The following is a 13,875-nucleotide window of genomic DNA, read 5'->3' on the forward strand; positions in this document are numbered from 1 at the left end:
ATTTTATTTTAAATAATTATAATTGATTTTCAAATAAACAATATATAACACAAAATCTACCAAAATTTTAGGATCTCCATAGTTTAGTTTAATCACAAAAATAATCTGCAGTAATATATAACTTCAAGTATTAATATTTTATTCTTTTATATATGTATGTATACTACAATGTATTCTATGACAAAATATTGGCATTATTAAACAGAAACAATAACCACTGTAATAATTAAAACACTCCATAAATAAGTGAAATTATCCTCAAAGGATTTGACTTTTTTCCTGATTTTCCTCACTGTAATAGTAAGAGTATTGTCAAGTTGTGATTAATCAGGTGTCTGGGAGCTATTGCTGAGTTTTGAGTTGGCATATATGAAAATCAATTCCATTTTTTTCCAAAAGTTTAAGGAATATTAAAGAAACCTCTGATTGCCAAACAACATATCTAAAGCAGAAATATGCAATTGTGCTTTGTATTTACACTTTCTGAAAATTTGTGTAATCATTTCCAAATTTCTCAGGTCCATAAGAAACACAGAGCACATAAAGATAAATGATATAGGTCTGATATGATTAAAGCATCATTAAGAACTTTCAGCACAGTATGTTTAATACTCAAATAACTTTTTTTTTTTTGTTCTCTCTCTGAGTCAGTACAGTTGCTCTGGATGAATCTACACAAATACTACATATAAATGTTCAACATGAAAAGCTATGTCAATTAACATGCATTCCATCCAGACAGGAATCATAGCAATTCCAATTTAGTTCTCACCACCAGGATAGTGCATGAAAAGAATTACCAACACTACTTTATTGTAAACTTATTTTCCATTGTTTCTTCCTTTCTATCATATGAAATATTTAAATTTTCTCTATTTATACTGTAGTTGGGATCCATCTCAAAATTCCTTGGTGAGATAGAATAGAAATGTACTATATATTCATTATTTAATAGCATATTTAAAGTGAAATATATCAACCTTCACTTAGAACAGGGCTATCAAACTCCTGGCCCACAGGCTGGATGTGTCACGCGCTGCGCCACACCCATGCCTGGTTTAGTGAAGGGGGGAAAAGTCCCGATATGTCACATGACACCGCCATGATGACGTGAGTTTGACATCCCTGACTTAGAGCAACAGATTCTTGTTTAAAATGTGGACTTTTTCAAAACAGGCATGAAAGCAAAATATTCATTTTGTTTCTTTTAAAAGCAATCAATAATGGAAACATATTTTACATTTAAGAGGTTTTCACTCACTCCTTTAAAAAGAAAATGCTTAATATTTTATGTTGGTAAGTATTTATAAAGCAGTCTTAATGGTCATTCTAATTTTACACTTTCACAATTTCTAGAAAAATATCTCATATTTTTGAGGCCTTACATTTTTATTACTAAAAAGCAATAGTTGTTGCATTCATTCAAGTGTAGATTTCACAATTCTATAACAGATGAAAAATATTTTTAAATGCCTTTTTCAGATTGTTTTGATGTTTGCATTAAAATTTATTTTTTTAAATTATTTTTTCTTAATTTGATTTATATGCCGCCCTTCTCCGGAGACTCAGGGTGGCTTACAATGCGCTAAGCAATATTTAGGAATATAACTGAATTTACCTATGTTATGAAACATTAATATTCAATATTTTAAAATGGAGCAAATGCAGTCCTGTTAAACTTTTTGGAGTCAGGTAGCATTCTGGACCGCAAAGAGTAGGAGAAAAAGGCAGTGTTTTGTGAAGGTTCTACTCTTTACTGAGTATGTGATTCTAATCAGTTTCTCAACAGTAGTTATGCGAGATAAGCAATTGAGCCCTTGACTTCTCTATTTTTGGACTGTACAAGATTCAGTTTTTTCTCCCTTGCTATTTAACATCTATATAAAAGAAACCATGTTTTAGTTTGGAATAATAGATAATCAAGCTATTGAAGATGCCTGGTTATACATTGCCACCATAAACCAAGCCAGAGATGCAGTGGGGGTCATTATCTGATACCTAGGGGTTATGAAGGATTAGATGATCAAAAATAATCTGAGATGATGGCTCCTACAAAGCCCAGAATAGGATTACACTCCCTGTAGAAAACTGTTAGATGAACCTGCTGGGAGATATTGTGCATCAGTTTAGGGTGAAGTATCAATATGCTGATAAATATACATTGCCATCCCCAACTAAGCTAGGTATGTCGCAGTAATCCTGACATAGAGCCTGAAGGCAATAATTGAAGATTTGGATGGGTCAAGTAGATTCTTGCAACACTGCACTGCAACATGTCACTACTAGATTTGGTTCTACCCCAGCTGGATAGGCTTTAGTTCTTGATAAGATCAGACTCCCTCTAAAGCAGGGGTGTCAAACTCACATCATCATGGCAGCGTCACATGACCTATTGAGACTTTTTCCCCCTTCCCTAAAACCAGGAGTAAACCAGGAGTAGGTGTGGCCAGCATGTGATGCATCCAGCCTGCAAGCCGGGAGTTTGACAGCCCTGCTCTAAAGGAGCATGCCTGCATTTGGGGATCTTCCCAGATTCACAGCTCCTGCTGAAACTGAAGGTAAAAGGCATAGCCAAAGTTTCTTTTGCTCAATGTTGGTTGATATGCCAACTATTGCCCTTGATGGATCAGGAATCTTTTCCAACAGTGGCTTATATCCTAACCTTTAGGTTTAAGCACTGCAAGACATTCTATTGGGGGCTTTCTTTGAAGACCACTGGGAAAGTAAAATTGGTTGTAAAGCACCTGCCTTCTTCCTGGTCATGGATAGTTGCTTTGGAAATAACACTTGTTTTGTGATGCACACTGGTTATCAATAGCATTCAAACTGCTGGTGCTTATGTATAAAGTCTTGGCTTGGCTCTCAATTACCTTTGGAATCATATCTTCCTAAGTAAAATTTACTTGTCCTGTGCAGCTAAGGGGGCTGGAGTCAGAAGATACACCTTTTCTTTCAGCTGCCTCTTAAGTTCAGATTCATGCTTTCCCTCTTGAATTTCAAAAAGTCATTTAAAGCAATCTTATTCTGTTGGTGTTTAGGAGGCCTGGTCTGGTTTTGCAATGTTTTATACTAGGGTTTGTTTGTTTTTTTTTTGTTTTTTTTTGAGGATTATAAAGGAGGCCACTATAGAATTTACAAAGGAAATGTGGAATTTAAATGTAGTAATACACTGTATTTTCAGACACACAAGAGGATATATTTTACAACGTATTTCTAACATCTAAGAAAAGAATAACTCAAATTCAAGACTAATGCACACATTTGTAAAGAGTGGAACAAAAAGAAAGTGTGCTTTTCTCTCAAAACAATCTATATATTACAAATAAATACTATTACAATTTCAAGAATTGGCTCATTTATTCCTATCTCTGGCTTTCTAAACTTGTACTACAACTACTAAACTTCATTAGGACATTTAACACACACACACACACACACACTTTTTTCTAACTTATATGAACTTTGTTTTACCTTTCAACCATTGCTTAATGAAATGATACGTAATCTGAAGCTGGAGAAGCAGAGATTTTTTTCATTTTTTTACTTCACAAATTTATCTATCTTTCTCTATATAAATATGTATGTTTTTTTCCCCCAAATACCTATAGAAACAATCATATTTCTGGACTGTTCCATGATTCTTTGAAACAACCATCTAAGTTCAATACTGGAATACTTAAGAATCCAACTGCAAAACACTACATCCAATAGCACTATTAGATAGACAACTGAATACATTACTTCTACATAGATATGATAGATGATGATGATGATGATAGACAGGGTGGATAAAAATCAATGATTTTTTAAAAAAAAAATCAAAAAAATCAGATTTTTTTATTTAAATCGGATTTTTTTGATTTTTATTGAATTTATTTTAATAAAAAACTTATGGGGTAAAAATCTATTGTAAGATAGTTTTCTATTTAAGATACATAAATAATTTAGTTTATTCAGCATGAAATGGAGCTTAGTTATGTAGCATGAGGCTGTATTTTCTGCAACACTGGGACTATCGGTGAGTCAACAGTGGGTCAAAGGAGTAGCAGAGATGACAGTTGCTCTTTAAAAATTATGATTTAAATTGAGTTGATTTAAATCAAGCTTTTTACTAGTGATTTAAATCATGATTTAAATTGTGATTTAAATCAACTCGATTTAAATCAAATCTACCCTGATGATAGATAGAGCAAAGATTCAAATGCGATTTAATGTATGATTATGTTATTTGGATAGAATCTTTGATGTACTGAATCAGATGTTCAAGATACAAAGGCAGTTTGTAACTTTGAAGACTAACAGATTTAGTCTGAACTCTCCATTGTAGCTTTCCTTCCATATGTAGATAAAGCAGAGGCTTTTTGACATTAATATAGGTAGTCTGCTGTTGAGTTTTTCTCACATTCATAATATGTCCCTATAACAATCTTTGAAGAAGTACTGTTCTGTCTGTGTCTCATTTCTGATAGAATTTGTTTAGAGAAAAATGTTTGGAGACACAGAAAGAAAGAAGAAATATTTATATTGAATTAAAAATCGATTACTCCACTTTCCATTTTCATTCCCATTGTTTTTAACCCTAAAAAATATTCAGAGAAAGTATTTTATAGATAGCTATGGTAAAAGGCTTGACTATATTGGGCTGATAGTTTGCAAACCATATCTACCATTGTCAGACCATTTTTGCCAAAGTTAAAGTAGCTAATGAAGTTTAGTAATTTTATAGTTAAATATTTTATTAAACTGAACATCAAATCTTTTAAACCAAATATTAAATTTAATTATTATTGACTCATACACCCTTAAGTACTAGCTAATAATCATCTATTTAATGAGATGGGAAAGCAAATGAACGAAAAAGTTTTTTAAAAAATTATGAGTTTGAATGTTTATATCAGTGGTAAATAGTAAAGGTTTAACATGGTAAATTGACGTAAGATATTAACTGATGAGAAACTTTCTTTGAAAGAGACATTTTAGAGTCTTATTTTTAGAACTGTTACTGCCAATAAAACATTTGTATTACTAAGTGAACACATCTGAAACAGAACATGCTGGTGCACACAAACATTCTAGAACATTTGTTAAATACTATGTTCGAATTTGGAAAAGTTCAGAATTTAAGGTGGTTCAGGAAGTACAAATCAGAACAGTTCATTTCCAAATACAAACTGAATGAAATGCTGAGTCAAACCAATATGTCAGATGTACTGAGATTGGAAATGGCCATTGGTTCAGAATTCTAGAGGCAGCATTTTCAATACACAATATGGGTCATCACAAAGAGGAGAGCTGTGACTAAACAGAATTGTCAATACCGATGGGCAGACTTTACTTCCTATTTTCTTGCATCTATCGCAAAGTCAGAATATACTAGGCCAAGCAGCAAAAATATACTAGGCCAAGCAGCAGTTTGATTGTTCCCTGGTGTGTCTTTTTTAAAGCTATTCCACAATCTCTTATTCTGAGTAATTAAAGTAGTGAAAGGCTCCTGAGGTTACTGTACCTAGCAACAAGTGTTCAAGTGGTAAGAAAAAAACATGGTGTCTTCCCAAAGGAAGCTTCAACCTGGCCATGGTGTTTAATTCTTAAAACAATGATTTAAAATATTGTATCTAAGATAGAAAGGTTTCTTCAAATACCTAGCTCGTACTGCCCAAGGGTCCAGGAATTTATTTTATTTTATTTTATTTTATTTTATTTTATTTTATTTTATTTTATTATTTTATTTTATTTTATTTTATTTTATTTTATTATTTTATTTTATTTTATTTTATTTTATTTTATTATTTTATTTATTTTATTATTTTATTTTATTTGTATACCGCCCTACTCCCGAAGGACTCAAGGCGGTGAACAGCCATAGAATAAAATATAAATACAAAATTTAAAATAGAGTAAAATAGAGTACAGGAATGACTTTTTAGAGATAACGAAACCCAGGAAAATAGGGATCAGTCAAAATCATATGCAGTTAAGAGTCCAATGTCATCAGCAACTGGTTTTGCCAGGTCCAATATGGTAGGTAACATCATTATTTTCAGATCAGTGCACAAATTCGTTTATTATGCTAGGGAATCATGTTATCAAAAATTTTGAGAACCCCTCCACTACAGGACAATATAGCCTAATTTGACCCTATTCACATCTCCCTCTTGTCCATGGATGCTACTAAACTATTTAATAAGTACTGACTCCTAATCAGAATTTCAAAGGAGAACTTTATTTTAATCTTTATCTCTTTTGTATGGCTATATAGTTTTTATATGTAAACCTGAGTCAGGATCCAATCTGGGTTGGTCACCAGGACCAGAATTTTAGTCTTCTCAGCTTTTGAACTTGGGCTGGAGCCCTTCCTCAGGGTACTTCTCTCCCATTAGAATGTGTCCCTTAGATGAGATAGCTGGTGTATAAATTTGATAAATAAAAATATCACAGAATTCTGAGTTATGGATACATCCACTACACTACAATGTCAATGTAGTTAGATTCAAAAGTCAATAAATTAGATTCAGGGTTTGCTTCCAGTGTCATTGATTCAGTTGCATTCCCTCAGAAAGTCTTGTTTGGTTGAAACTCTTCTCTTAAAACTCCATGTGGTTAGATTCCTAAACCTTCCAAAGTAGAGTTGAAGGGTTTGCTGTAGAGTTTGTAGAGCTGAAGGGACAGAGAGGCCGTACCACTGATGGAAAAAGTTGCTCTTTCTCCATTCCACCAGTGTCTTTATGGATTGAAGGAGCCTATCAGTTCACAAAATGCAACATTTGCACTCAAGCCATAAATTACAAAATAGTATGAACAGAAATGTCTGGGGGAAAAAATCAGCATTTAATAAATAGGCTATAGTCTATGATCAATTTCTCTCCTTTAACTGTCACATCCGTGTTTTCTACATTTATAAAATTTCAGATTAAAGAAACCTGATCCGTATCTTAGACTATCATATGCATAGCAATAAAAATATCATATACTTTACATAGCAATATATAATGTCCATCTCCCATGTGAAAGAGAAAAAAACTCTCATGAAAATTTATCAAAAGGACTATGAATTTCTCCATGAAATCCGAAGTTTTCCTGAGTTCTTGATAGCTCTCAAAGAGCTATTTGAGATACTAAAGTTGCCTCAGAAGAGCAAGACAAGATCTGAAGGAAATGCTGAAATGAATTCTGCACAAGTTTTGAAAGAACAACCTGCTACAGAGCATAAGTATGAATCTGTCTTCAACCACTTCCATCTATTCCAACATTATCACAAAATTGGAAAGGATTTCTAGACCAACTACCTGCTCAGTGTAAAATTTGCTAAATCATTTTAGACAGATCTCTAACTTTAACAATTTATTCCATAATTTTATATTATATATATATATATATATATATCCTTCAATAGTTCCTCTTAGAACTTAATTTCCAATTGCCTTACCATCTTGGTAGCCCTCCTCTGAACTCAGTTTATTCTTTCTTTACAGAGATATTTGCTTTTTTCCAGTCTTCTGAGTTCTTGCTAGATCTTTAGGAGTTCTTACAACTATTCAAAGTTAATGTAATCACCTCAATAGTCCAGGATGTAACTCATCTAGCCCTTGATATCTGAGTTCATTTAAAGAGGGTAAGTGTTTCTTTACCCACATCTTGTCTAGCTTGTATTGCAGCTTCCTCCCTGCATTAGTGGCACAATAATAGCCAAGCAGGGCTTTATTTCCTTTCAGAGAAAAAGCATTGAAAATAATTATGGTATTCTGTATTCTCATCTATTATTATTCCTTCTTCCCCACAACAATTCTACATTCTATTTGCTTTTCTTTTTGTTTCTGACATACTCAGAAAGGTTCTTTTTCACTCTTTGGACATTTGTGACCTCAGCACATCCCAAGCTTTAATGTTTCTGATACTAGCTCCACATTTTTTGTCTCTTCCTTGTATCCTTCTTTGGTTATATGTTCTTCCTCCAATCTTGTATTATATTATTAGAGGAAGTTTGAATGGCACTCAGTCAGTCCACTGACAGTGGATCTTACCCAATCGGTGGAATATCTGAGCAGCGAGGGAGGAAAATTGAATCAAGCTTCTATCAGCCATGTCCACTTTGGTTCAAATTTGCAATGAGTGAAACTGATAGGTAGCAATATTAGGAAATTTCATTTTGCTTGCAAAACTGAATCAGTGAGATGAATATTACTAGATTCCTATTTAACCACTATAGTGCTTATTGTCTTCATGGAGCTAGTAGATCTGAGACTCAACACACAAAACAACAGAATTATATTTTTTTCCTTAATCTTATGGCATGTTGGAACCCCCAAATGTGGAAATAAGCTATTAAGAGTACTTGAGGATCTCAATATGAAAACAATGGCTTTATAAGCTCTTTTGTATTTGTTTTAAATATGAGTTGTTCAGTTTAAATACTGTATTTTTAACCTAAAATGTGTTCTTTAAAATGTTGAAATCAGCAAGCATGTGAATTGAGCAAGCTTTAAGAAAAGCCATTCAATTTTCTTTGCTTCAATACCACAAATGCAAACAAACAATGATGCTTAATGTTCAAGTAGCAGTAGAAAATATAAAACAGACAAGAACACCATAAGCCTGAAAAGCCAAGATTCCAATCTTTTAATATTGGAATCTGCTAATATTGTGAGAAAGCGAATTGCAGCTGTTGAATTAGTAACACAACTTTGACAAGTGATATCCTCAAAGTTGAATTTGTTGCAGTTTCTCGCCAATTGCCTGGCTGTAATTGAATTCCTTTTAATGCTTTAATTTATCATGACTCAATTTGCAGATACATGTTATAATTGTTATTTTGACCAATCAATATAGATCCCATATTTACTGTTCTTAACTCTGAAATTTAAAAGATTTTGATTTATTTTCAAAATACTTTTGTCAGGCCATTTTTACTACTGATAGTTTTCAAACATTAAGTCTGAACTGTTGATAGCTACAACTGATAGAAGTTTTCATTTTAATATCAATGAACATCTAATTTAAAAATACTCTTCTCCCAGAAATATGAAATGGAGCAAGATTCCACATGGCCCAAAAGACAAGTTATGTAACTGAGAAATTTTGGGATACTTTAATTCCCCTACATGGCAAATAAACAAGGAAAAGGAAGAAGATACTAAAACGAACATATTACTTGATGACGAGAAACCTGCACAGTGCAAAGCTCTTCATGCATACTTAAGCACGTATGCTTTCCATACTCAAATATTCATACCTATCCCAGAGGTTCTTTGATTCCTGTAACTTGTTCGAATGAAACACTTGGTAGAAAGTAGTTGAAGGATTCCTATGAGAGCCAGGAAATGAAACAATATTGAAAATGAACAATCTTTTTGAGTAAAATTATGTGTTCTGGTTTAAACATTTAGATAAGCTAGGTTCAAAGCTTAGCAGATATATAATAGATAAAAGAGAAACAAAGTGTGTACAAAATATTCTTCTTGGATATTAAAGAGAATCTTGTTCCTTACATCATTTTCAAAATGTGTCAATCAAATGCATCTAGATGCTTACAAGCAGAATACAATGATAGCTTTTATGATTCACCTAGCCCTGATATTTAAATGGCACTATCTTCTGAATGAAAGGTTGTCTGTTATCACTATGTACTGATAATATGGGTCCCAAAGACAGACCATGCTATGGATATGTGAACAAGATAGTTTCCACAACTTCTAAACAATGAATTTAAAGATACACATAATCCAAACATAAAAACCTGATGCCATTAACCAGAACAGTTCATATTTGCCAAGCAAGTTATTCATGTGTGATTATCTGGATGAAAAACTGCATACACATTTCCCAATAAGTAATTTTCTTAAATTATCAACCTCAGGCTTAAAAAAAGGAAAGTCTAAAAAAAAAAAAGATGTTCTAAACTGTGATTATTCAACCAACTGATGTTCTGTGAGCAAAAATGAGATAGCACAGAAAAAGACTGACAAATTCCATGCTTCTAAATACAGAAGCTGGATTAGGAATGAATTCCCTTTACCTAAAGATAGAGACAGGCATTACGTCCTTCACAGAACTATGATCACAAAAACAGGACATCACTGTATTAGAAAGGCAAGAATATAACTATTTAGGTATTAATTTTTATGCATTTCAGCTTGCAGAATGATGGGTTTGGCCAAAATCTGAAACAATTTTCAAGTAGATAGCAAAAATATTTTATCAGTAATTCTCATATATCTGTACTTAATGGAGACAGGATAAGGAACTCTTTTCTTAATCATTTACTATCCCATAAGGGAAATCTATATTTTCAGCTGAAGTCTGAAGAAATAGAAATCTTATCTTAAAAAATATCCTATCTTACTTCTGAAAAATCACGAAGAACTATTTTTCATAACCAAATTTTCAATGGGCCAATATATTAAATTACTGATTAAAATTATATTACATTGCAAAAAATTGCCCCGCTAAATCCCGAGTTTGCATAATTCTCCCTTGATCAGATGTTGAGGACTCTCTATTTTCAATTCCCAAGCCTTTAGAATCATCATCAAATTGGCACTACCGATAGCCACAGTTTGTGGAAACAGAAAATTTCTGACTATAAATTGTGAAGTTAATCTATTTCCATCATTATATTTTAGCATCTTGATAGCATGCTAAATGCAGTTCATGTAATACAGAAAGGAAACAGGCACAAAAGAACCTGAGGGATTCCTGGGACTTGTTCTTGTAACACTAAATTGAAATTTCATATTATATTTGAATGTTGACATAAAAATTGAATACCAAGCCATACCTAAGGAACTATTACTATTACAAAATTCAAGATAATTATCATACAGAGCAAATACGAAATAGAAACTATTATAAAACTGACAAATACAATTTATGTCATATAATACAATGTTACCATTTTGATTAACAAGGACTACATATGTATTTTCTCAGGAAACACTAATTTGCAACAGAATCTTTAGCATCTTTCTACAGTTTTCCTAGATAATTGCAGTGGTGATTTAAAAAGAGAGAATGATGCAGTGTCTAGTTAACATGTGTGCATTTAATGATCAGATTAAAAATGTTTCCTCTCTCTCTCTCATCTATTATTATTCTACATTATGGGTATCCTTTTGATTTGCCTGAACTGCATTGTGTGAATGTGTAACTAATGTATATAAATCACACGATAATGCTAAAAGTTTACTATCTTCTGGGGCTGTCCAGGGCTGCATGCAGTCTGTGGGCTGGACACGTCTGTTCTATATAGCAAATAAATATTATTTATTTGAGAAGGTAAAATCTGTAACCTAAACCTTATCAACAGATTCTGATAAAATATTGGTTAGGTAATATTAGATAAAGAGAAAACTAAATTTGATAAATTAAATAAAAATATTAAACACAGAAAATAAATCAAGGTTACTTCAAAAGAGCATTACAGAATGATTGAGACCTGTAGTACTCTATAATTTAGCTGCACATTGCTAAAATTAACCAAGAGACTAAGCTTCTTAAGAAGAAGAAAACCTCACTGTGTAAATATAGTAAAACACTTATGAAACTAAAACAATTAACAAAAACTGTGTAACATTATGGTACATATTTTCTTACAAAGACACTGGTTTTCTGACAAGTAATTAAAAATATAAAAGCATAGAACTGTGATGGCAAACCAAGGCACGTGTGCCATAGGTTGCACGCAGAGCCATATCTGTGGGCACACGAGCAGTGCCCTACCTCAGCTCCAGTGCGCATGTGCATGCTGGCCACCTGATTTTCGGCCCACTGGAAGTCGGGAAATGGGCTGTTTCCAGCCTCTGGAGGGCCTCCGGGAGTTGGGAAAGGCCGTTTTTGCCCTTCCCAGGCTCCAAGAAAGCCTCTGGAACCTGGGAGGGCGAAAAACGGACCTACTGGGCTCATCATGCCATCGTGTGCCAAAAGTGGGGAGAGCTTGGAGGGGTGCGTGCATGCGCGGGGGGGCACTGAATTATGGGTGTGGGCACATGTGTGTGCCCATACCCACCATCCCCCTGCTTTTGGCACATGACAGAAAAAAGGTTAGCCATCACTAGCATAAATATCATCTATAGTTTAGCATGACTAAAATATATGAACCTAAATGTGTTCTTTGGAATTATGATTTAAGCCATTTAGATTCATCAGTATTGTTCACTCTTTTAATACATAAAGTTAAACAGTTTCATGAATCCATAGTTTTATCAACTATTATTTAAAATAGAAAATTACAATTTTGAAGAAAATCTACTTCAAGTGATTAACTTTTTGAAGTAGAGTATCTTGCAACTGAGTAAGATAAGCACCAAGGAACAGGATGCTAAAGGACAAAAGATACAGAAGACTTGAAAATAAAGTTAATATTCTAGTAGCACAGTAAAATGTTATTGCCTCAAGGATATTGAGATTTTTTTTTTGACAAAAAATGTCCAAATACTATGAACAGAAGGAAGTTTATTCAACATTGGAAGTTTTTAAGAAGATGTTGGTTAACCGTTTGTCTGAAGTGGTGTAGAGTTTCCTGCCTAAGGAGGGGGTTGGACTAGAAGATCTCCAAGGTCCCTTCTAACTGTTATTCTATTCTATTCTATTCTATTCTATTCTATTCTATTCTATTCTATTCTATTCTATTCTATTCTATTCTATTCTATTCTATTCTATTCTATTCTAGGAATTTTGTTCACTCTTTTAACCCACAAAATATATCTTCAACATAGGAAACATGGAGTTGCTCAGAATGGATGACTCGACTACCCATAATCTCTCCAAGGAGAGATTGTAAAGATCTATTACACTCAAATAAGGGGTATCTTCCCAATTTGGACAATTCTGTCCCCATCACTACTTATCCAGAGCAGTGGTCAACAACCGGTGGTCCGCGAGAAAATTTTGGTGGTCCGCGGGGAGATTTTCGTATTTTTGCAGGTGGTGCAGTACGGAAAAAGCACAGCCCTTGCCACTGTTGTGGCGGTGGGGGAGGGGGCAGCACAAGTGGGAAGAAGCAGTGTTTGGGATGGCTGGAAGCTGCGGGAGTGAAGCACTACTTTCATTTGCACGGCAACAGCATTCTGCCTCGGTATATTTGCGCTAACCAGTGGCGCAAGGCAGCCTCATCTCCTGCTGCTTGGGATTCAGAGCGGTAAATGGCGTCTGGTCCGGGGAGCAGCCAGATTTTGCTCTCCATTGCGGATGCCAGATCGGCCCCCTGCAAGCTCTCGTCTCTCAAGGAGCGCTCCCTGAAGCGGCGCTGGAAACTTTGGTCGGGCTCCTAGAGAGATGAGAGCTTGTAGGGGGCCGATCTGGTGTCTGCAATGGAGAGCAAAATCCAGCTTCTTCTCTCTGCTGTAAGTGCCGCATCAGGATTCTGCCTTGGTATATTTGCGGCGCAAGGCAGCCCTCGTTTCCTGCCACTTGAGACTCGGAGAGTCTGGTTCGGGGAGCAGCCGGATTTTGCTCTCCATTGCAGGGAGACAGAAAATGAGAGAGACTGGGAGAGAGAGAGAGAGAAAGAAAGGGGGAGAAAGAGAATGAGAGAGAAAGATTGGGAGAGAGAGAAAGAGAGAGAGGAGGGAGAGTGCCTGAAGGACCCCATCCCGTCACTGGGAGTCCAGGTGTTTCAGCAAGCGGCGCGCTGGATTCGTATTAATGGTCCGTGAAATTTAAAATTATGAACTTGGTGGTCCCTGAGGTCCAAAAGGTTGGGGACCCCTGATCCAGAGGGCTATTTGTGAAAAAGGTAAGTGTCTTTACATTAATTTTTATATATCTAATCAAATACAGTAAATTCACATTTGCAAAATTCTATTACTATGGCTAGTTTAATAGAAGTAGATTTAAACCTACCAGTATATGGCATTGGTTTCCTAGTTTGGTCTACCCTCC

The 13,875-nt window shown here is 34.5% G+C and overlaps 1 protein-coding gene across 2 annotated transcripts in view; it reads right to left on the bottom strand.

Moving 5' to 3' along the window:
* Positions 1 to 13,875, bottom strand: part of TSC22D2 (TSC22 domain family member 2) — a 34,244-nt gene that overhangs the window by 6,567 nt on the left and 13,802 nt on the right. Inside the window, exon 2 of one of the 2 annotated variants that reach the window (XM_070945445.1) lies at positions 9,230 to 9,301. The exons of the other annotated variant lie outside the window; for it this stretch is intronic. Within the exon in view, the coding sequence (XP_070801546.1) occupies positions 9,230 to 9,301 (72 nt within the window). The remainder of the gene's footprint in view (positions 1 to 9,229; positions 9,302 to 13,875) is intronic. 2 annotated transcript variants of the gene reach the window in all.

The sequence above is a fragment of the Pituophis catenifer genome, unplaced genomic scaffold (assembly GCF_029215685.1).
Source record: "Pituophis catenifer annectens isolate HBS135680 unplaced genomic scaffold, rPitCat1.0.hap2 SCAF_6, whole genome shotgun sequence".
In the NCBI taxonomy this organism is placed as follows: Eukaryota; Metazoa; Chordata; class Lepidosauria; order Squamata; family Colubridae; genus Pituophis; species Pituophis catenifer.